The sequence below is a fragment of the Lissotriton vulgaris genome, chromosome 3_1, assembly GCF_964263255.1.
Source record: "Lissotriton vulgaris chromosome 3_1, aLisVul1.2, whole genome shotgun sequence".
NCBI classification, from domain to species: Eukaryota; Metazoa; Chordata; class Amphibia; order Caudata; family Salamandridae; genus Lissotriton; species Lissotriton vulgaris.
In genome coordinates this window covers 630,588,146-630,613,474 of record NC_141689.1, presented here as the reverse complement: position 1 = coordinate 630,613,474, position 25,329 = coordinate 630,588,146, and the positions used below count along the sequence as shown (strand labels likewise).

Here is a 25,329-nt window from a genome sequence, read left to right as displayed (position 1 = left end):
AAAAGGCATTGTTATTTACAATGCCAATAGCTCAAACTTGTGTAAATGCGAGACCTATTGCATTGCAAATGCTTGGTTTATATAGCATGCAGTATCCATCCAGGAATGTCTAGGCGCTTCACCAAGTTTGCAGAAAGACTAATAGCGGCAGCCGATATGGTACGTACGGTAGTGCAAACTTCCGACGGACAGTGAAAGACTGGGTCTATCACGCTAGATTCCTATCCGTAGTTCAGAGGATACTCAGAGATCGCTGCTGCATGAGCATTATCCCACTGAGCTATCTCAGGGGCAGGTTAAGGTAAAGACAGGGGGCAGTTTATGTGGGTTATAGACGAGTTTCAGATGTTCCTGAGCACACCTACTCCGCACTCCTGAGGCGTGACGTTGCCTGGACACCCCAGCCCTGGCTCGGTGCTCAGGGGGTCCCCAGAACACACGTGCCCCACTCTTCCGCAGGCGTGCTGCAGTCTGAGGCAGCTCGAGCTGGTCTAGTGCTTAGGGGTCTCCAGGACATATATACCTCAGGGTACTGTCGTCTGAGACAGCAGAGAGCTGGCCTAGTGCTTAGGGGGCCTCCAGTACACCTGTGCCCCACTATTTCGAAGGGTGATGCAGCAGCCCAAAGCTGGCCCGGTGCGCTATGGGCCCCATAGCACATGTTCCCCACTCTTCTGAGGGGTGCTGGTGAAAGAGACAGCCCAGCCCCGGTGCTTAGGAGGTCTCCAGTGCACATGTGCCCCACTCTTCCAGGGGATGCTGGCCCGGTGCCCTGCGTGTGTCCCTAAGCCCCCATTGTGCACTGCTTGAAACACGCGCCCTTCTGTGGAAACACATGTGTTGTTGGAACAATCAGAGGTGCCTGCTCGGGTTTCCTGCCTGTACTCCTGGCTCTGCCTGCCTCACACCCTGTTCCTGAGCCCCCCCCGTGGAAGGAGTCCCTTTATAAGAAATGTATAGGTTTTATCGCACCAGTGAGGCTTTAATCCGACTATAAAAGCCTGTCTCTAATCAGCCCAGTAGGCCAGCGAAAAGACGGTGTTCTGCACCCTCAATGGTTGTGTTTTCAGTAGCACTGTGAGGTCGGTACAGTGAGCCTCCGCTAGGAAAAATATGTGGGCACGGTGCTGGGACCTAGGCAGGGCACACGCTACCTGTTATCCTTCCATGTCCAGTGATCGAAGTCTGTCCAGATGGGTAATTGCATAAACCCTGACATGTTCACCAGGGGCAGATGCAGTCCAGGAACTGCAGGCGCTTTAAATGAATAGCGCCTACCTTTTAGTAGCATGGAAACCACAATCCACATAATCACAAAGTGCCTGGACTCTTTAAGACTAGGGGTAGAAAGGAATGTGTACGAAATCACAAAATGTAGGCCAGGTGTAGTATCTGCTGCTCTTGATTGATGGCTGTGTGGACTTGCATTTTCATCATTGTAGACAAGAGGAAACTACCTGCTTTCGTAGCTTTTTCAAACATATTGTGTTGTTGGCGAACGGCATACTGACCCTTTTAATATAGTTAATTTTCTGTTGATATTGGGCCTGTGGTGGTAGGGTCTTCTAATCTGGAGCTTGACAGGTGATGCAATTCTTCTGTACTGTTAATCAGTGTGTACTAGGGAGCACAAGCCAATGCTGCGAGGCATGCAGTAGTGAAGTATGGCTTTGAAGCCCCGCCCACTCTCTGCCCATATTTTTAATTGGCTTGTTGTCTTTGCGTGCAGCCTGTTAATACAAGTGTTTAATATGTATGCTGAGCTTAGCTGAACACTGCCCATGATTCTCATCCAATCACACACACAACCACAAACACAACACACACAACCAAAGCCACACACACAACCACACACACACACAACCACATCCAACCACACACACACACAACCACACACACACACACACAAAGACACAACCCCACACACAACACACACACACAACCACAACCACACATACAACCACACACACAACAACATACACACAACCACACCGACAGTGCACACTTTCACCAGGCACAAACACCATCAGTCCTCAGTGCACGCTTTCACCGGGTACAAACACCACTAGCCGTCAGTGCACTCATCCACCTGGCGTCAGTGAACGCTTTCACCAGGCACACACACACCACCAGCCGTCAGTGCATGTTTTCACCAGGCACACACACATCATCAGCCGCCAGTGCACGCTTTCATGCAGGCACACACACACCACCAGCCGTCAGTGCACGCTTTCACCAGGCACACACCACCAGCCGCCTGTGCACATCTTCACCAGGCACACACACCACACGCCGTCAGTGCACGCTTCCTCCAGGCACACACACCACCAGCCGGCAGTGCACACTTCCACCAGGCCCACACACCACCAGCCATCAGTGCACACATCAATTGCTAAGGCATCCACAATTAACTATTGTAGAAATTGCAGTATGGCGCACTTTACTTTTCAACATATTCATCTAAAGCGCAGCATGCCACCATTGCTACAAAAATAAATAAACTTTTTTTGGCCTACAATTTATAGACTTTTGTTGCAATTGGTGTTGCAATATTTAGCAATGCCAATAGCTCAAACTTAATTAATGCGAGAACTATTGCATTGCAAATGCTTGTATTTTCAGCCAGCATCTCACATATGCACATTTTGCCAGCATTATTAATATGACGGAAAATGCACAAAACCAAGTTTTGTTCTTTTGCTTAAATATCAAAATTTAAAACAAACATTTTTTTTCGAAGACCAAGAATTACAGCCAACACCTATTTACAAGAATAAAAATAACGGAAAGCTCTCATTTAAGCTCACCTTTTGCTCAAAGCCTGGGTTTCCGCTTCCAGAATGCCAGCTATGTATTTAAGAAGAGACCCGTGAATCCTTCTCTGCTCAGAAAACTCAACTTCTTCCCGCAATATTGGATGACAAAAGTCTTTCTGATCAAGACACGATCTAAAAAGAACATTCAAACATAAATGCTTCCCCTTCTAAAACAAAGAAGAACATACCACTTCCAATATTCCAATCACAAATTAAAAACGTATCTATCGAAAAGGTAATCGCAAAATTCGTTAGAGGTCCAATGAGAGGTCCGAGAATCCAAAGAAATATTGTTTATAGTTTCACTAATAACTCTGGTGCTGTTTGATGAATCTCCATGAAACTTTTCCCCCAAAAGGTGCATCCAAATCAGTCCATTAATATAAAGTTTAAGCTGATCCATCAAGCGAGGTCAAGAAAAAGAAATGCATTACTTACCTGTAACTGCAGTTATCCAGTATTGGTGTCTTTCATAGATTCACATGCCTGAATCATTCCCCGTCGTCGAGACGGGAGTCTCCGGAATATAGAAAAGTAATGTCCTATAGACATATATAGTGAGAAGTAGGCCTAAGGGTCCCACCTTAGTAGCATATCTATGTCCTTTTGTAAAAAGGACCAAACTCTAGAAGAGAGCCAATCAGGTAACACCTCCCTCTAGAACCTTCCTATCAGGAGCCTCAGTCTCTCAGATTTTCGTACGCACCAAGCTAGGTAGGCGTAGCACTGATAGAGAGATAGGTGAGTCCTTCCAGGGGAGGCGGGAGGGTTGCATGTGAATCTATGAAAGACACCAATACTGGATAACTGCAGTTACAGGTAAGTAACGCATTTCTTATCCAGTATTAGGGGTGTCTTTCATAGATTCACATGCCTGAATCAGAGTAGCAAGCAATACATTGTGCACATTTCTGGTGGAATAACATATACAAGTCATCCAATAATACATATCATGTAACTATGGATAATCGATACCCATTAACCAGAAACATTATAATAGAATGTGCATACCAGCAAATATGGAGGGATAGAGAAAGGCTCACCTTACTGAAACAGATGGCGTAACACTGCTTGTCCCACCGCCGCATCCTTCATCAGCTCTGTATCCAGGCAGTAGTGCCTGGTGAAGGTACGCGGCGACTTCCAAGTTGCCGCTCTGCAGATATCCAGAACTGGCACCCCTGCAAAAAGTGCTGCAGAAGTGGACACGGCTCTTGTAGAATGAGCTCTGACTTTTGCTGGCAATGGCCGTCCAGCTCTGTCATGACAAAAGGCAATTGCCGAAGATATCCATCTTGAAATACTTTGTTTTGAAAGTGGCATACCCTTCCGTGGTCTACTGAAGGCTATGAATAGCTGAGCGGATTTCCTGAAGTTGTTAGTTTTGTCAATATAAAACTTCAGACACCTCCTAAGGTCGAATGAGTACAGAGATCTTTCGGCTGCAGTGCTGGGATAGGGAAAAAAGACCTGAGGATCACTGGCTCATTTAAGTGGAAGTCCGACGGGACTTTAGGGATGAACCGAGGATTAGTCCGGAGAACCACTCGGTCACCCTTAAACTGCATGAAAGGGTCTTGTATGGAAAGAGCCTGCAATTCACTGACCCTCCTTGCTGATGTAAGTGCAAGTAGAAGGGCTGTCTTCCATGAAAGATATTTGATATCCGCCCTATGGATGGGTTCAAAAGGGTGTTTCATCAATTGGTTAAGAACCACATTGAGATGCCATGTTGGAGGAATTATTCGTGGCCGAGGAAAGGATCTGTAAAGTCCCTTGAGGAACTGTTTTATCAGTCTATTGGACCAGAGGGAGGGTCCTTTCAATGTTCTTTTAAATCTTGAAATTGAAGCCAGATGTACTCTAATGGATGCATGGGCCAAGCCCGACTGCGCCAGATGTAGCAGATAGGGTAATATTTGTTCCGGAGAGGTGCGGAAGGCACGTAGACCGTTGTCCGCACACCATACACAAAAACGTTTCCACTTCAGGGAATAGGTCTTGTTAGTACTGTCCGCTCTTGCCTTGGCTAGGACGTCTTTACACTCCTGCGGAATGCTCAGTTTACTGAACTCTCGGTACTCAGGAGCCAAGCCGAAAACCTGAGAGATTTCAGATCCGGATGTTGAACCTGCTTGTTGCTCATCGTGAGCAGAGATGGATGTTGAAGCAGGCGGATTGGCGGTTGCAGTGAGAGGCGATGAAGGTCCGTGAACCAGTGCTGTCTCGGCCAGAATGGGGCAATCAGAATCAGAGTGCAAGGCTCCGCCTTCATTTTCCTGAGGACCCTGGGGATCATTGGAAATGGCGGTAATGCGTACGCAAATAGTTGCGCAATGCGATGGAAAATGCATTTCCGAGGGACCTTGACTGGGGATGCCAACTTGCGTAGTTTTGGCATTTGGTGTTCTCCCTGGTCGCAAACAGGTCGATCTGCGGTGTTCCCCACACCGAAAAGATGTAAGCTACCATTTCCATGTCGAGTTCACATTCGTGGGATAGAGACCTCTGCCTGCTCACTGCATCTGCTATGACATTGTCCTTGCCTGGGACGTACTCCGCTTTTAATGAGATGTTGTGGAGAACAAGCCAAATCCAGATCTTCTGCGATTCACGAGATAGTGTGAGCGAACGCATCCCTCCCTGTTTGTTCAAGTAGTACATCATCGTGGTGTTGTCGGTCCTGACAAGCACTGGGGAGTTCTTGATCCGTGGTATGAAAGCCTGCAGGGCTAGGAAAACCGCTCTCAGCTCCAGGAGGTTGATATGAAGCTGTTTTTCTTGGTGTGTCCACTTGCCACTGATCTGTAATTCCTGAAGGACTGCTCCCCAACCCTCCAGAGAAGCATCCGTTGTTATTACGTGCGGAGCTGCAGGGAGCAGAAACGGCAACCCTTGAGAAAGGTTCTTGAGCGACCTCCACCACTGCAGTGCCTTGGTTATTTGCTGTGTGATCGCAATGCGGTCCTCGAAGGATCCCGAGCATTGAGTCCACTGTCTGGACAGAGCCTCTTGCAGCGGACGCATCCTGAGGCGACAGTGCGGTATAAGCAGGATGCACGAGGACATCATCCCTAAGAGTGATTTGAATGTACGGACTGGTAAAGTCTTCTTTGAGGCCACTGACGCGGCCAGAGAGACGAGCTTGTGTTTCCTCTCCTGAGATGGGAATGCCTTCGCATGCACCGTATCCAACGTCGCCCGGAGAAAGGTAATGACCCAGGAGGGTTGCAAAGTGGATTTCTCGTGGTTGTGTGTCAAACCCAGATGCCTGAAGAGATTCAGACAGGCGTTGGAGGATGCAGTTGCGTCTGCCAGAGATGGTGCCTTTACCAGCCAGTCGTCAAATATGGGAAGACTTGGTGCCCATGCTCTCTGAAGAAAGCTGCAACCGGGGAGAGGCATTTGGTGAAAATCCTGGGCGCAGACTTGAGGCCAAACGGTAGGACACAGAATTGGTAGTGTTGACCTGCCACTGCAAATCTGAGGAATTTCCTGTGCCGTTTGTGGATAGGGATGTGAAAGTACGCGTCTTGTAGATCTAACGACGTCATGAAATCCCCCTCCCCCAAGAGTCCCAAGATCTCCTGTATCGTCACCATGCGAAACGATTGACTCTTCAAGAATACGTTGAGTGCCCTGAGATCCAATATGGGCCTCCATTTCTTCTCCTTCTTTTGGATCAGGAAGAAGTGGGAGTAAAATTCCTTCCCTCTGTGAGCCGATGGTACTTGCTCCATTGCTCCTTTTTTCAACATAGAGGAGATTTCTTGAAGGAGGAATCGCATGTTGCTGTGGTGCATTATACGAGGAGGGGTTGTCGGGGGAATTGTTTTGAATTCTATGGGGTGTCCAAATTGTATCAATTGCAGCACCCATCGGTCGGTTGTAATTGCTTTCCAATTGTGGAGGTAGTTGGTTAGATTTCCTCCAATTTTGAAAGAATGAGATGGTGGAGGGAGGACTGGCTGCTGGAAAAGGTCATTGGCGTCCGCCAGTGGTTTTCTTTTAGTTCTTCCCTCTATAATTGGTTTTTCCATAAGAGGTCTGCCGACCTTGCTGCTGCTGTCGTGACTGGAACTGTGAGCGGCCTTGATTATATGAATAGGAGGACCTGTTTTGATAGTCTCCTCTGTAAGAGGATTGACCTGTGCCCCTGCTCCCTCGAAAGGACTGATTTCTGAATTGAAGTGTGCCCAGTGCTCTTGCCGTATCCGTATGCTTTTTTATCGCTTGCAGGGCCTCATCAATTTTCTCCCCAAAAAGGTGTTGGCCGTCGTAAGGCATGTCGAGGACTTTAGCTTGTACCTCCTGCCTAAATGAGGTAGCTTTGAACCACCCCTGCCTCCGCAATGCTGCTGCCCCAGCCAGCTGCCTAAAACCAGTCATTGCTATATCCATAGCACAGTCAATCAGTTCAGAAGCCGATGTTTGGCCCTCCTTGAGTAGGGATTGAACCTCTTCTTTCGTGTCATCTGGTAGCTCGGAGAGATACGGAGCAATGTCAGCCCACAACGGCCTGTTATATCTCCCTAACAGCGCAATTGAGTTTGCCACTTTCACTGTCATGGCTGAGGTGGTAGAGAACCGTTTCCCAATGCTGTCCAGCTTCCTACCCTCCTTATCTGGTGGAGCTGTCACCTGCAAGAATGGGTTCCTAGCATTTTTCTGAGCCGCCTGAGTGACCACCGAATCCGGCTTGGGTTGACCTGTAAGGCAAGCTGGTGCCGTTGAAGGGGCCTTGTACTTTTTATCCAGTCTCGGCACAACCACCGATACTGAGGCCGGTGTTTGCATTATTTGCAGACCCTGCTCCCATATGTGCTCAGTAATGGGAATGGACCTGGTTGTCTTCTTAATCGGGTCCTTAAAATCATAAAGAAAATAGTCAGTTTCATGAGATTCCATAGTCATATGGAACCTTTTAGCCGCTCTTTCTACTAGATTGTGGAACCCTCCTATGTCTGCAAGAGGTGAGTCTGAGCTTGTAGGTTCAGGCGAGGCTGGGGAAGAAGCTATATAGTCCACATCGTCCCCATGATCAGATTGGACTTCCCCCTCTTCTTGTTCCACCTCCTCATCGTCAGATGACGGAAGATCTTGTACTGGTTCCCTTTCCTGATGGGACACCAAGGGCGGTGGTCTAGCACGTGGAGACGCCGTCACCCTAGTCGTTGATGGAACCGGACCCGCTGCCTGTGGGGTGGAAGAGTCTGGAAACCTTTGCTTGTAGTCCTGGATCAAAAACCTTAGGTCTGATACTATGGACGCTGGTAGACATACCATTGGTGTGATTTGTGTCTGAACCTGTGATTGAACAGAATGTTCTTGAGTAAATTCCACGTCGTCGACCTCATCGTCAGTGCTTTGGCACTTTACCACCAGGTGAGATGGACTCGTAGCCTGCATGTCCTGTTCCTCATCAGAGTCTTCATCCTGTAGAAGACGAGATGGTGGCAATTTTTGCACCCTACTCGGAGACGTTAAGTCCGGTGTAAGCGCCTTCTTTACAGTCTTTGCTCTTTGAGAGGATTGCTGTAGACCATACTCCTCTGTCAAAACCGGAACCGACGACGGTAAGGTCGTCGACGGCATAGAAACCACACTCCCCGTCGACGGAGGAATCATCTCTGACTGTTTCCACTGTATCGTCGACTATGTCGTCGTCGGTGCCCTCGTCGACGATAACTGCACCGCTGTAGCTTTCGTCGACAGTGTCTTCTTCGTCGTCGATGTCATTGTTGACGGCACACCCGTCGACGAGAGGATCCTCGTCGACGGCAAAGGCGTCGACGTTCTTGGCTTCGTCGTCGACACCGACGTCGTCGATGAGATCTTAAGCGTCGACGACTGGTTTTTAATGAGGATAATCGACGACACAGTCTTATCTGCCGACGACAATGGAGTAGTCTTCGTCGACGATGAAAACGCCGACGACGCCGTCGTCGTTGACACTGTCGTCGTCGAAGTGGAAACATGAACAGGAGACACAGTTTTCTTATGCGCTGATGATAGCGTCGTCGAAGACGGCGCTGGCTTCCTGGAGGCAGGAACTTCCTTGTCAGACGCTGAAGATTTAGCCTCTGAAGACTTTTTAGCAGTCTTTTTAGGAGGAGCGTCTGAAGGGCTAGGGGAAGTAACCCTTGGCCTCTTCAAGGATAATTTAGAGGAGACAGAAGCAATCTCACCGTCCTCTGAAGACTCCAAGTTGTCCCTGGTCTTAAGTTTGTTCAGCCAGATTAAACGTCGTCCTTCTCTGTCCTTAAGCGTTTTTGTAGAGAGTGTTCTACAAATTTTTTATTCCTTTGGCGAATGGTCCGGATACAGACAGTAAAGACATGTCTTGTGCTGGTCCTCAATATGTAATCTCTTCTTATTACAAGAAGCACAAGCTCTGAAGAGACCCCTCTCTGTGGGTCAGCCATAGTCAGATTTTACTGAAAGTAATTCAAAATAGTGAAGAAAAGAAGCTTAAAACAAGCAAACCTGAGGAGAACTCAGGTGGAGACTCCCTAGCACAACGTGCGGTAGAAAATCTGAGAGACTGAGGCTCCTGACAGGAAGGTTCTAGAGGGAGGTGTTACCTGATTGGCTCTCTTCTAGAGTTTGGTCCTTTTTTACAAAAGGACATAGATAGGCTACTAAGGTGGGACCCTTAGGCCTACTTCTCTCTATGTATGTCTATAGGACATTACTTTTCTATATACCGGAGACTCCCGTCTCGACGACGGGGAATGATTCAGGCATGTGAATCTATTAAAGACACCCCTAATACTGGATAAGGGCGTGTTTGGATACCCAATTTTAGAAAAACAATGGTTCAAGGGTGGCCTAGTAAGGTCCTCAAAGGAGTGTAGCGTATAATTAATTCACGCTGGGGAGCTAAATATGTAGGTAAACATAAGATCTTTAATTTATTTTCTTTTTCTCACATATAGCATAACGTTTCAGGTGCTCATATAGGTGACAGAGTGCATAACGTGACACAAGTGAACATAGTGAAAAACTAAACAACATGTCACACAAAACAAGGTATAAACCACAGAGATATATACAATGAAGTGGGGTATTTCCTTGAGTGAGTCGACGACGTTTCGATCTATACTGATTTTAGATCATCTTCAGGACTGATTAGCCTCCTGAAATCTATAGTTAGGAAACTGGACAGAGAAGTGGAAATTTGAGCCGATGTGACCGGGCTATCGGGTAAATTGACCCGAAAGATTTCTTATCTGAATACGTGTAATTGCGGGTTTTACAATTCTGGGCAGTTGAATAAAGTAGCTTCTATGTGGTTCCTTCTGGAGTGAGTTATTCTTAGAAAATAGTCCGTATTCGGGTCTGGTAAGCGGTTTGATCGCTATGGAAGACAACTGGTCACATTAAAAACGGCTCGGCTGGAGTTAATCTCGGCGATTGGCAGCTGGAATGGGGCGTTTGAGTGCCTCGCTGTTCTCACACTAGTAAGTGCGATATCAATGCGTCCTGGTGGCGCGCGCACACGCAGTGCTGGTCACATTTAGACTGGTTCGCCTGGAGTTAATCTCGGCGATTTGGTGGCTGGAATGGGGCGTCCGAGTGCCTCGCTGCTTAGCTGCTCTCACCAGAGCATGTATTACCTAAGAATGTGGATTGTCATGTAGGACAATATAGACCTTTAGATAGCTTCCTCTTGTTGCCACCCCATATATTTCAACACCAGTCCTTCCTCTTCCCCCACTCGCACAGACCAATGTAACGAGGTTACATAATACATGATTCTGATCAGCTAAACCTTTAATAGAGTAGGTAAATTAATTATCAGTATAGTAAACAACGAGAGAGTGAGGAAAGAAAGGAATGGGGCTACTTCCCCTTCCCTTAGATAATAATATAAACAACGTGGACAAGCCCACCAAAAATGTTACCACTTCAGGTGACTCAATAACCTGTAACAGAGTACAGACGTCCAGTGGATGTGTAATAAGACCCCCCACCAACCAACCTAGTTGGTGTCATGCTTTATCATTGGGGTCCCAGCTGTGCTGCCGAGTGCAACCCAGCTGTGCTACAACGCCAGAATACAGCGGAGCGGGTTTTTGATGAGTGGAGTGAGTGCTCTGTGAGTAAAATACTTAGCGTGAAGTGAACATTTTTGAAATGTCTTTAGGAAATGCCCTTATGACATTTTTTTATTAGAAGGGTCTTAGGACATGAGTAAAAACACAAGCAGGATATAGTGAAGTTAAAATTGTGCTTCGATATCCCTTAGGTCGACATGTTTCAGCCTTCTACGTCAATCGTGAGGCTTTCATCAGCACCATGGTATAAATAGTGAGATGGCTGAAAAATGGAAGCAGCCACGTGAGTGTGATATCAGCACACGTACTAAAGTGTGCTGTGAGTATGGTGGGCAAACCGTACTTACGGCTCCCGTAAAAGGTTGAAATCTGTAATAGAAAACACACAAAGTAAAAAGACACAGAGGACATACAAAATATAATTAGATAAGGCATGTGACTTTCCTTACTTGCATGCTGCGCGTTATATGATGTGCTTTGTAGGTACTCTTGAGTCGGTAGTAGCCGCGGTGCAGTAAGAGGTATCATGCGCTGAACTTCAGGCAAAGTTGGAAAATCATGCATGATCAAAATGCTGTTGGGTATCATGCGTAGTCACAAGAATGCGCCAGAGACCTTTAGGCCATTCTATAGCTTTGTCTATATTCAGCTACAAACGTGAGACTATTGTGTCTGTTACTATAAGCGCGGGAGCAATCGCGCTGATGCTGGTTTGCCTTAAACCCACACACCCTTGACTTCTATTAGAGTGAGCAAAAAATATTGGTAGTGTTTAAGCCAGCATGTATGATGAGTGTGATGATTGAAGTGCTAACCAATATGGGACAAAACAGGGAATACCAAAATGGAGCATTAAAAAGTAAAACTTATTAAAAACAGACAAATTGATCCTGCCAGGGGGAACCTCCTGTAGTCACACACTGCGGGCTGTAAAATGAAAGGTAGTAAGTATGCAGTAAGGCAAAAGTGGGTCGAGTGCCCGTCCTTGCCGTGGAATCATTGTAGTGCCAAATGACTTACTTGGTCACGGATGGATTCCCACCATTCAAACCTGTAGTACGCTGGCCGGGATCCTGCCGGTAACTGTACCGATGTCGGATGTGTGTTACATCTAATTCTTGGGAGGGTGGTGTCTACGTCAGGCGACGTGTATCACGTGTGTGGGAAGCTGGTGCGTTGACCTGCCTAATATGGAGGCACACGGAGTAGGGGTGTAAAATATGCGTCCTGGTTAGTATCACTGTTGTGTGTCGAGTATTAAAGAAAGTTTCTATTGACATGCGGGAGAACGGAGCAGATCGTATAAGACTAGCAAGTTATGCATGGCCTCATATGTCATTACAATTTGTAATTGACAGGCGGGTGATAATAACATATATGAATACCATAAAGAGGTATACGAGGAAAATTGTGCATAAATTGGTGTGTCAATAAAGTTGTAATTGACATGTGCAAAATTACAAGTCACATAAAATATCAGACTTACACTTATACTCATGGGTTAAAAGAGTAGAGTGTGGGAAGTAAACCTGCCAGAGCAGAGGTACTAGATGGCTTAAGAAAGGCAAGGTTGAGTGTTGACAGAGGACCGTTGAATTAATGTTAAGACTTGTGGAAGGCTAATAGGTGGTGTAGCGATATGTCAGGTATCAACAAGAAAATTTCCTTTCTGTGCTGTTATGCTTCTAATGAGTGACCAAAAGGCCTACACACAAAACATGATTAACTTTTACATCAAGATTATGACACAGATGATTAATGCTACACAACACGAGTGATTACTATTTGTTTCTCAGATTTTATTTACTTTTAAAAACATTTTCTAATCAATTAAAAACATAATCCGTCAAGCATTCATTGTATATTGTCATGATCACGTGCTCTGGTACATGTTAAAGAAATCTATCTAACAATTCCAATTTACGGTTACTATCTCAGAGTCACTGATCCTAATGCTTCAATCAGAACTAAACTTAAATCACAAATTCAATAGATAGACCTGAGAAATACTGTCAATTAAAAACATGATACATAAGGGGGCGGAGCTAGCCGGCGTCGATGGCGGACGTGTGAGCTTTCGGCTCCTCGCCTAAGCCCCTAAACTATCCTGATAAACTATCCTACTGAATGCCAATTTAGCTGAGTTCGGTGCCTGGTGACCCCTGGTGCCCCCCCGACCAGGTTGAGTGGGCCGGAGTGACCGAGAGCTGTGGGTAACGACCCGTACACGGTCGGCGACGGAGAGAGGAGCGGACCAGGCCTGAAGCCGCGACCTGCCCTGCGGAGCAGGCCGCACGACGTCACCTGACGTGCGGCCTCGACCTCCAGAGGAGCCGGAGAGTGCAGCACGTTGATACTGGGGCGGCGCACGGTCCGAGTAATCGCCGCGGCTCACTTGGGAGCCCATACGCAGCGACGTTACCACTGCAGGGACACTGCCGCTAGCACGCCTGTCGGAGCCGGCACAGTTCTGGGCGGTTGGCGAACTCCGACACAAGACGCACCCCGGAGGTTACACCTGCGCCGCAGCCGCCATTGTTGGCCCGTCGGTGCCAACGTTTCTGGGGCCGAGGAGTGAGCGGAGCACTACCCTAGCGACACTGCCTGGACGTTTACGGGGTGGTTATCGTGAGACAGAAACCCTCCCTGGTGCTGGATCTTCATCATGGGGAAACACGATGCAACGCAGGCCAAACTCTCATTTGACCGCCGGAAGACGAAGGGGTCGGAGCCCCCGGCGGCGGAGGCCTCCCCGAAAGGAGCCACAGCGTCCACGGCCCCTACGGATCTTCGAGATCTGCTGGCAGCGATGGAGAAAGGAATCCAGGACAGCATAGAGGCAGTGGGCTCCAAGATCGACGCTTTATCGTACCGCATGGACCGCATGGCGGAACGAGTAGACAAACACGCGGAGCGCCTCGACATGGCAGAAAGGCGCCTCACGGAGGCGGAGGAGGCACAGACCGAGTGGGACAAAGACCGTCGACAATTCGGCAGATTGCTCCAAGTGATCCGTGACAAGGCAGAGGACTTGGAAGCGCGCTCCCGCAGATCGAACATTCGCATTACGGGAGTGGCGGAATCGACTCGGACAGGCAAGATGGAGCTCTACGTGGAAAGCCTGCTGAAAACGCTTCTTGGGGAGGAGGCCTTCTCCCCAATGTTCATCGTGGAGAGGGCGCATCGTACTTTGGGCCCTCAGCCCCAACCTGGACTGCCACCCCGACCCATCATTGCCAAGCTCCTAAACTACAGGGACAGAGACACGGCCCTGCGGCTGGCTCGGGAAAAAGGACAGCTACAGGTGGAAGGCATGAAAATATCACTGTACCCCGACTTCGCGGCCACAGTACAGGAGGAGCGCCGCCAGTTCATTCCGCATAAGAAACAGCTGCGCGAGCTGGGCCTAGACTATGCGATGCTGTACCCGGCCAAATTGAGGATTAACACCGGCGGGAAATCGTACTTCTTCACGGACCCTAAGGAATTACAGAAGTCACTGAAAAATTGGGCCAAAGAACGTAAGGAACACCGGCAGCAGCATGGAGAGGATTCGGGGGAGGCGTCGACCCTGGAGGAACAGGACTGAGGCAGTGCACCTGGTTTTTTCTGTACTTAGTTGCTAGTGTCATTGTTGGACATGCTACTGTGGGTACACTGTGTGTCTCCATATTATGATCGGCGTCCTGGACCCAACTGGATACATTGGCTGGGAGACGGGTGGGGTAATATCGCAGCGGCTCCTACTGTCTAGTTGCTGCTGGACCAATCTACAAATGCCGGTGAGGCGTTCACTGTGTTGTACTCAGGGACGGGTTGGGGGGCGGGGGGGGAACTGGGTGAATTCAGTGTGAGGCATTGCAACACGATGGGGCTAAGGGGGGATGCGGAACTGGAGGAAAAAAGGACTTTTACACCGCTGGTGATTTTTATGCAGTTTCGGCACGCTTTGCCCCTGTGCTTTTGGTTGAGACACTCCCCAGGGAGTTGGGACTTGTATCGCCCGCTACTTTGGGGTACCTGAGTTGATGGGGAATTGTGAGGGGCTCTGTCTGGCCGGGTTGGGGGTGGTCAGCTGTGGGTGGGGTGGGGACAGGGGGGAGGACGGTGGGGCTAAAGTTGAGGGGTTTGTTGCTGTTCGGAAATTGAAGGGTCTGTGGTTTGCTATGAGTATCTGGCGAATGGTGAGTGCGCGTGAGCGGAGTGTCTGTCTGCTTGTCTTGAGTGATGATGCACTGTTTAAGGGTACGTCACCTCCCGATGGAGTTAATATGGCGCGTTGTGCTTTACGATGTCTGCTGCTGTAATGTCTGACCGCCCGCATGCCCAACGCGCGCTGTCCCAATTGACCTGGAACGTGCGAGGGCTAAATGACCACCGAAAGCTACGGAAGGTAATGAGCTTTCTTAATAGACACCATGTGGATGTGGCCCTGCTGCAAGAGACACACCTGCCCGTCCACAGTAAGATGTTGCAGGCTAGAGGGTTGGCAGGGAATATAGTAGCAGCGGGTTTCACCTCCCACGCCCGTGGCGTGATCACCTGGGTTAACCCCGCCTCGAGATTGAAACTGACCCCGCTATCTGTGGACACTGAGGGTAGATATGTAGTGGCTAGGTGTACGGGGAGGGGGCTGGACCTGCTCTTGGTAAACGTTTATGGCCCTAACCATGATAGTCCGGAGTTCTATGCAGCACTGTCGGCCACCTGTAGGTCACTCACGCACACCAAGATGCTATGGGGGGGGGACTTCAACTTTGTATTTGACCCTGACAGGGACCGTTCTGCGGGCCCTACTCGACGACCAGTTGCGTCTGCTGTCTACATGAGAGCGGAAATGATGAAGCTGGACCTGGTGGATGTTTGGCGGGAAAAGCACCCTACGCAGGGCGGTTACACGCATTACTCAGCATATCACAACATACACACTAGGATAGACTACTGGCTCGCCTCCTCCTCGGTGCTGGGCGGCATCGGCTCGTGTGCAGTTCTCCCACGCACGTTATCGGATCATTCCCCGGTCTTGATTAGTCTCTCCACCGACAGAAAAGGGATCCCGCCTTATACTTGGCGTTTCCCGCCCTATGCGCTACTAGACGACGCCTTCCGAGGGGAATTGGCGGAAGATATAGAAAGATTCTTCGCCACCAATACTAACTCCGTAGATAGCTTCTTCACTGTGTGGGAGGCCTTCAAAGTCTATATCAGGGGGATGGCCATGTCCAAACACTCCAGCGTCCTACGTTCCATTAGAAGGGACCTCTCCGACTTGGAGAACAAGATGGCGGCCCTAGAGAGGGAACAGCTGGCGGACCCGGAAGGAGTGGCGGGAAGAGAACTAGTGCCCATGTTGGCGGAATATCACGCGCTTGCGGATAGAGAAGTCCTCTATATGGGAAAGTATGCCACGGCTCGGGCTTATAGGGAGGGGGAGAGGCCGGGGGCCCTGCTGGCCCGTATGGCCAAGGGGTCCCGTAAACCGTTAGTGGTAGATGAATTGCAGACCCCGGAGGGCAACCGGGTGGTTGAGGAAGACCAGATACTGGAGACGTTCCGACGCTATTACTCGGAACTGTATCGTTCTAGGGCGGGGGGTGCGGAAACCGAGATTGACGACTATTTAGATTACATCTCGATGCCGTTCCTTAAGAACTCAGACAGGGAATTTCTAATGGCACCCTTCCATGGGGATGAAATTCTGGATGCCCTGGGTGGCATGCGGTCGGGGAGCGCCCCAGGCTCTGACGGCCTCACGGCTGGCTTTTACAAAGCATTTAAAGACTTATTACTCCCACATCTGATTGCCCTCTTTGACACCGTATGCGAGGAGGGAGAAATGCCGCCCTCAATGCGGGAAGCTCTGCTGGTTACGGTCCCGAAACCAGGGAAGCCCCCGGACCACTGTGGATCGTACCGTCCGCTCAGCTTGCTGAACGTGGACGCGAAGCTCTATGCAAAGGTTCTAGCCAACAGACTCGCGCTGCTGGTCCCGGACCTGGTGGCGCCGGAACAATCGGGCTTCGTACCTAGCAGGAACCTAACCTATAACATCCGCACAGTGCTGGGAACGATACAGCATGTGAAGCAGGAGAATCCCGCCTTGGCGATATTCCTAGATATGGAGAAGGCGTTCGACTCTGTCGAATGGCCGTTCATGATTAGGGTATTGCGCATATTGGGGCTGGGAGAACCGTTTTTGCAGAGAATAGGGGCACTCTATCACCACCCTTCGGCCCGCCTGCGCCTCAGCGACAGGGTCTCGGAACCGATACACATCGGTAGAGGTACTCGACAGGGATGCCCCTTGTCCCCCCTGTTGTATGCACTGGTGGCTGAGCCACTAGCGTGTGCCATGCGGGAATACCATAGCCTGGAGGGTGTCAGCTTCCCCACATATAAGATTGGCATCTCGACTTATGCAGACGACACCTTGCTGTATGTCCGGGACCCAGTAACCAATCTGTCGCCGATACTCAGGGAAGTGGTCCGCTTTGGGGCGCTGTCGGGACTCAAAGTGAACTGGGACAAGTCCATCGCTTTCCCCCTGAACCCAGTCACGCAGCCGTTTGAGATGGAGTATCCCCTACAGTGGACGGACGACTCGGTGCGATACCTGGGCATCCGTCTCCACACGGATCCTGAGATCCTGATCCGCGACCACTACGGGGTCGCATTTACCAAACTGGTGGACGATGTGGACGCCTGGATTAGGCTCCCCCTCTCCTTGTTGGGCAGAATTGCCCTTATGAAGATGATAGTGCTTCCCCGGTTCCTCTTCCTATTTGTCAACATTCCGGTGGTATTGTCGAAATCATTCTTTAAGCGCTTAAACCGAGTCCTAGTCAAGCTCGCCTGGGGCGGAAAGCAACCTCGTGTCAAATGGGCGACACTGATACTCCCGTGTGAAATGGGGGGACTGGGGGCGCCAGACTTGGAGCGCTACTACCGGGTGGCACAGGCGACCCATTTACATTCCTGGATCCACGGAGATACCCGCATTCCACATCTCATACTAGAGAGGCTGTTCGCCGACCCACTCCCCCTGCCAGCCACAATTTGTCTCCCAACAGACCGAGCAATCGGGCGGATGGACTCGCTTAAGGCGACGAACCATGCATGGCACGCACTGCTGAGAGACCGGGGATGTGCCTTACTGTACTCCCCACAGATGCCGGTGGCCTGGGCCCTATGGCTAGATCCGCTCAATGAGAAGGGGGTGACAGAGGCCTTGAAAGCCCTCGGCGTGCATACAATGGAGGACTTGTTCTTGGACGGTACGCTGAAAACCTGGGAACAACTCCCCCCTGTCACCCCGGCTCCGTCGCTGCTGCAGAGGTTCCAATATCACATGATACGGTCGGCCTGCAGAGAAATACTGGGCCCCGCGCTACAGGAGCCGAAGGAGGTCCCTGAACTGACACATATCATCAAAACGAAAACTCCGGCTAAATTGGTCTCTATGGTTAACAGGCTTGGACCTTCATATCAGACATTACCCACTTCGGCTCCTAGGGCGGCGTGGGAAGCGGATCTCCAAACCCCCATCGACGATGCTATGTGGCGCTATTGCTGCGCCAACACCCGTAGGGTCTCGCTTAATGGCAGGCACCGCTTGGTGCACTTCAAATTTCTACAGAGAGTATACTATACCCCGGAGCGGCTTCACCGCTACGGCCTGCGTGGCTCCCCGGAGTGTGAGCGCTGCAGGACCGGTACTGCTGATTTCTTTCATTTAGCGTGGCTGTGCCCGGGGGTGAGTGCTTTCTGGGAGGAGGTCTTCGCGGAGTTGGAAAAGATTTTAGGGGAGCCGCTGTTGAGATCCCCATTGCTCGCGCTATTGGGCTTCTCCAAACCGCTAGCCCCTGCGTTGCGTAGATTAGTGGATGTAGCGTTGCTGTTGGCCAGAAGGGTGGTGGCGGCGTGCTGGATGCGCGGACCACTCCCCGCCAAGACGAGATGGCTCAGGGATCTCCAATACTGTTGCACTCAGACGGAATTGTACAGCGAGCTGCTGCCGCCCAAGAGCAGACCGAAGTCCTTTTGGGATCTCTACAAGGAGTACCAACAGAAGGGGGAGGTGGACGACAGTGACATGTCGGCAGCCGAGGAACATCAGGATGAGGAGTTAGAGAATGATATGGTACTGAGGCAATCACCGCAGGGGGGGCTTTAATGTTCTTATGGGGGGTGGTGGGTCCAGGGAGAGTGTAGGCGGTTAACGGGGAGGGTGGGTCGGGTGTGTCATGCCTTAGTGGACAGGGCAAGCGGGTGGTGGGTGCAGAACATACACAGTGCATACACGACATCACTCACACAGGAAGCGTCACTAAGACTCCTTCACGGTACTCAATAGCAAACGGGGAGGGCCCGGGGGGTGTTTAGGGGTAGTTTAGGTTAGTTTTTCCCTTTTCCACTTTTCCTTTCCTGCCCTTTCCCGGTTCATGAAAGACCGTACTAACATGTCTCCATTCGGTGACTGTCGACTGCCCTGATGCTAAGCTGGGGGCCAACAGTGCACGATAACATTGTAAAGTGGTGAATGATGCCATCAATTCACGCCGCCGGGCCTCCGGGATGCCGGCACACAGGCTGTGTATAAGGTTCAGCGGACTTGCCCCCAGGGCTTATGCTAAGTTTTGTGCACTGTACAGTCGAACTGCAATGACAATGTATGCTGACAGTTGGCGATACAATAAAGGTCTTTTTTCAAAAAAAAAAAAAAAAAAAAACATGATACATAAAAAGTCCTTAGTCGACGCGTTTTGGTGCTTTTGTATTGATGTAACACCTTCTTCAGGACAGACGAATTAAAAACAGGTATGGTCTTCTTTCTATGAAATGAATACACATATTTAATTAATGCTTACTAAAGAGAACGTGTAATTAGACGAGTTGTGTAGTCGTGGTGTCATATTTAAAAGGATTTAATTATTCTCACAAACTAAAAGGCTTACTTTGGTTAGTTGACTAATGGTCCTTCTTCTCATTTGAGGCCAATAGAGATTCATTTAAGTCAGGAGCCAGTTTAATAAACGCTCTCAGGTTTTCTGTAATTCAAGAGGGTGGCATTTTTAGAATAAATGCAGCTATCCTCACCTAATCAAACATATAGTCGAATAACATGCCTACTTACTTAAAAACGGGGAGACTCATTTTTATAGAGTCAAATTTATCGTTACTGCGTCTTTCAATCTGCGCAAACCAGCTGATCGGTTCCGGTACACACGTCGTCTGTATGGATTAATCAAACATTTCATTTAGAATCTGAGTATTACGTTCTAACTGGGTTAATGTTCCACTACGTACCTATAAATTTGAGGTATATCGCTTGATCCAGCTTATTTTCTTCCGGCTTAGAATCAGTTTTAAGGCGGTAATCCCACTTCTTTCTGTGTAACCTAGGTGGTAGAATTTATTTGTCACACAAGTCTCTGCATGACTTATAGGGAACATGTATTATTTCAGTGTTTACATTTTTGTGGGTCTAGATTTACGATTTTAAGTCCTCATAGGGGCCCAAATTTTAAACACCCCACATGAAGGGTATATTTTACTCAAACTCCCTCAAACCCACTTTTCGGTGGAATATTCTGTAGGCTGGTATCTATAATAAAAAGGAAGACCAACGCCTACCTGAGTTTGTTATCTGGCGTGTGCTTCCCTTGTGTTGTACGACATGAAAAAAATGGTTCTCAGCGTGTATGGCTGTTCATTTCTTAAGGAGAGCCACCACGGTTCAGTGGATTTGTTTAAATTACCCTAGTTTCGAAGTTGCATACAACAGTCTGCATGGCTCGTTACGCTCTATTTCAGATACTGCGCCTGCCCGTGTATATTCAGTATTTAAATTACCATGGTCGGTAGTAAGGGTAATCTGCATTTACAGACTATGATTTTAAGATTTTTAACAAAGTCCCTCCCCTGCTGGACTCCTCGTCTCGCTGCTCTAGAGACTGGGAATTATATTAAGAATTTGGCAGAGATGTCTCAGGTCTATATCGTACCCCCTTGCTCTGCCCGCACTCCTTACCGTGTGCTCGCGTTCAGCTATCTTCTGACACCTTCCTGCTCACCGTGCTTAGAATGTAATGCTAACAGGTCGGAGCTATATACAGGGGCATCCCTTGCATTTAAACACCTAATTGGCAAAACCGGCGGCCTGGAATGGATAACACCTGTACACGTATTTTGATCGCCATGATTGTAGTTTCATGAGGAAACACGTTGCATGCGTCATATCCGTATTTCATTTATCGGCGCCTACATTCGCGCCATTTTGGTAGTTTTTTGTAAAGATAACTCATATCGTTAGTCTAACGAATGACTATCCATTTTCTGTTGTTGGTATGTCAGGTACCATAAGGGCTATCCGATATTTAGGATGTATGAATAGCACAATCTTCACTGCTTCCCAGTGAATAAAAGGATACAGTTCAAGACACTAATCTTTGCATTTAGGGTCTACACCCACAAAGATCCTCTTTAGCTCAGGTGCTGCTTCAAACCCTAAGCCCAGGCGAGATCACTTACAGCCAATAATCTGAAACTCTTACTACTGCCACTCATTCACAAGGGCAGAAGAGGTGGTAGATCATTTGCTTTCCTGGCCTCAAAGTTATGGAATGCTCTCCTTCTTGTTCTGAACAGCAGCCTGACTGAAGCTGTTTCAGAAAGAGCCATAAAACATTACTCTTTGACTCCTGACTTGACGTCATGTAGGAACTCCGTAGTTAGGTCACTTGATGGTGCTCTTTCCCCTAGCAACGGAATGCCTCTACGGAGGTAGCTGTGCGCTCTATAAATGTATTGTATTGGATATACTCTTTATGCTCACCTCGTTTGGTCAATTAAGTATTTTTAGGTCGACCTGTGGTGATCAGAAGGAAAATCTTATTAATGTTTGTGTCAAATGGCATGGCCGTCCGCTGCCTTGAGCAAAAGTGTTGTGATGCCTGATAATGATCTCTTATCCTCTGGTGAGCTCGGGAGGGAGAGATGAAGCCCCAGCATCTGACCGTAATAGGCAAAGGGAATGTTGTAGGCCTGTGTGGAAGGAAAACATAACCCTGATAGCATTATGTGTTCCTTGCCATCTTCAGGGAATCAGAGATACAGTGAATAATATGGGATGTTTGCTACCACAGGATTAAATAGTACCTGAAGACCGCCTCCCATTCTTTATTGGCATCCTATAATATCTGAATTAGGCTTGATAACTAAGTACAAAGGACTCCTGTTGATCTGATCCGAAGGAAAAGGAGACAGACTGTCTTGCATGCTTTCAACCAGCCTTACTCTGTTAAGGATCAAAGGTCCATCTACTTTGAATGCTGCTGCAGGAAACTGGGTTACTGGTAGAGGGGGGTAAAAACCCTACTTAAGCAGCAACCACAAATTCTTTCAGGGTGAAACACAAGAAAACCCCAAATTAACCTGTGCTTAACCCACTGGTAGCTTGGCACAAAAACAGTCAGGCAACGTGTAGATGTTGGAGATAATGCAGCACACAAACAGTACTATGAAAAGACTACACAAGAAAAGTCCCACACCAATTCATAAAATAGAGTCAAATTTAATAAATTATTTTACTACAAAATTACAAAAGTTCAATTAGTAGAACCGGAGATACATAATTTTAAAGCTTTAGGTAAAAAAAAGTGCTTAAAAGAATAAAGGGCAAACTGTGGTTATCTGGTTGCGCCGGACTAGGATAAAGACACAAGTTCAGGTGACCACGATGGAGACCGCGACGGATACAGGGACCAAGTTAGTCCAGCCTTAAGTCCTGATTGTGGACCATTGTGCGGTGCTGCTGCAGTCCCAAGTAGCGATGTGAGGTCCACTTTGAGGATGTGTAGCGCAGTAGTGTTTCCAATGAGCTGGAAGGGCTGTGATGTAGACTTGCGTGAAGTCTGTGTCGCGCTGCGTGGGTTCCAATGAGGAGCTCCGAGGTCCGCATCGAGAATGCGTCACGCACCAGTGGTTCCGATGAGATGTGAGGGCTGCGATGCAAGCTCGCATCGCTCTGCGTCAGTTCCCATGAGGTGCTGCAAAAAGCTCCGCTGAGTTTGCGTTGCTCTGCCTCAGTTCTGTTAGAGACCACATCTGGGTTGACAGAGCACCTTTCGCTCCACTTGCATGGGTACTAGACTGGAGTGGAATCACTTGAGGGGTTAGGACTCACAGCAGGCAAAGTCCAGATGCAGAGGTCAAGATGGTTGGAGCCTTTTCTGTCCCTGAGGCTATGATCAAGAGGCCATCTAACCTGCCCATGGAGTCTGGTGGTCCTGGGTTCAAGATGCAGTTCCAGTCTTTCTCACTCAGGCAGTAGGACACTACTCCTTGCAGCAGAGCAGCATAGTAGTCCTTCTTTTGAGTTGTCCAGAAGTGTATTGAAGAGTTGGTTCTGAGGGTCCATAACTTATACCAGGTGCTTGCTTTGAAGTGGGAGAAAATTCTACAGTCCTCACTCTACAGTGATGTCTAAAATTTCCTTCCTTCCTGCCCTAACCCCGGTTTACCTGGGGAACCAAATGTCCAGTGTAAAACCCTTTGTGAGTATGCTGATGCTGTGACTGACAAAAAGGGACTCAGTTGTTCCTAAAAATAGATGAAGAGTAGTATGGTCAAGGAGGGAAGGAAATTAATAGGAGGGTAGTGCTCAGTAGAGGGCTACCCTGGGCATCCCATTAGTTGGAATTAATGGCCTCACACACTCTTGCAAGTGTCATGCTTCATCATCGGCCGTTGCTCCTCGTTGGACAGGCGGTGCAATGTCCAACGGGCTCACCTCTAAGAGGGGCTCTTTATCGGAGATCTTTTTTCCAACAGCCTGTGCGTGAAGTGCAAGTGAGGGGCCAAGTGAAAGGTGGATAGTGTAGGTGGGTGCGATAAAATATAGCACGAGGTACCGGAGATCAATTTATTCTGGTGGTTCCCATGCTATATGTTAAAACCAGTGAGTAGCCTATGATCGCCAGAGATAAAGGTTCCGTATCACGATCTAGGACTACAATGCGTTCTGTGAGGTCAACATGTTTCTCGCTTGTGCAATTATGCTGCGATTCTTCAGGACCTAATATAATTATACATCTATCACAAGGGAAGACCTAATAAAGTGTCAACCTATAAAATATATTTTCTGTTGTACTACCTGGTTAAGACTGCTCTTGCCTAGAGGAGACAAAAGAAAGAGTTACCAAAATACAGAGACAACAGTTTCCCATTCTTGACCGTGAACACACTGTGGTTGTGTGAAGAGAAGTGACTCCGTGGCAGTGACATTCTGTGCGCAGTGACCATTTAGTATCAACTTTAATCACAATTATCACATGTCACCTCTATCATAATTCAAAATAAAATAAGGTTAAAATTAAACTAAAATTAAAAATAGCAGCAGTTTCTTCATGGTGTCTAATTCGTAAATCCACTCTAGGCTACTTAGTTACTCAGTTACTCACCTACAGGTCAAGGAGTACAGGTGTCAACAGTACCCGGTAGGTGTGACTTCAAGGGGGAGAGCCAATAGGGGTTTAATGGCTATAGGGGAGAAAAAGGTACGCAATTCCAGTTTGTCAGTAGTCCCTAAACGCCAAAGTAACTCGAGGTTCTAGAAATGGAGAGGGTGTTTTTGGCCTCATGATTCACACTCATAGTGTTAGACATGCCGCTGTAAGAACATTCTTCTACATTCATTCATCCATTCCATAGTACGCAACCGGTATGGTCAAATTATTGGGGAGCACCTCAGTAATGTTTAACCATGTTCTATTAAGTTAATATAAATCAAGTGCTCTCCAAGTCACTTCGCTAATGCTTAGCTATGGTTATAGGAACTTAGTGGAAGTGTCCAAAGTGCCGCGTTTGGAGGTTACACACCAGATCTGTATGTATATGCCTGGGTCACGGATTGTTGTTATCAGCGTAAAGACGCATCCGTGTACTATTGGTAATGTTGCCCGATCCCTTCTCTGCCTAAATTTGGAGATACAACGGCAGCCATGCACGTGCGTTGTCAGCACGAGAAGGCAAACACAAAATGCAACAACACAAAGCAAGCGCACAAGTACCCTGGTGTCGAGGCGAGAGATTAAATCTCAGTGAGCCCCCAACAGAAGGGAGTTCACACACGCCGTTTACTTACTTCTCGAGGCCTTGGTCAGGGCTATTTTGCCTACCCATCGCTACCAGGTTCCGGATAGTAACGGGTTCCCGGCTCTCGGATGGATATATCGCAGTTTGGGGCGTTGCCAAAGCGTCTGGTGTGTCACATGACTAGTGGCGCTAGCGTGGGCGCCATCTTAGAAAGTGCAACCCATTTGTATCATCTACCAAACTTGGATGGATAAATGTAAATACATTTACACTGGTAGCAATGATGGTCAGCAGTGTAAGAGACCATTGGGATTGTAGTAAGAACCCATTATTTTGGAAGTTGCCAAAGCGCCTGGTAT

General features: G+C 48.4%; 1 protein-coding gene across 1 annotated transcript in view; it reads right to left on the bottom strand.

Annotated features, from left to right (window-relative positions):
• The window catches only part of SLF1 (SMC5/6 complex localization factor 1), a 754,058-nt gene that overhangs the window by 373,127 nt on the left and 355,602 nt on the right, over positions 1-25,329 (bottom strand). The window contains exon 10 of the mRNA XM_086960920.1: positions 2,808-2,948. Within this exon, the coding sequence (XP_086817046.1) occupies positions 2,808-2,948 (141 nt within the window). The remainder of the gene's footprint in view (positions 1-2,807; positions 2,949-25,329) is intronic.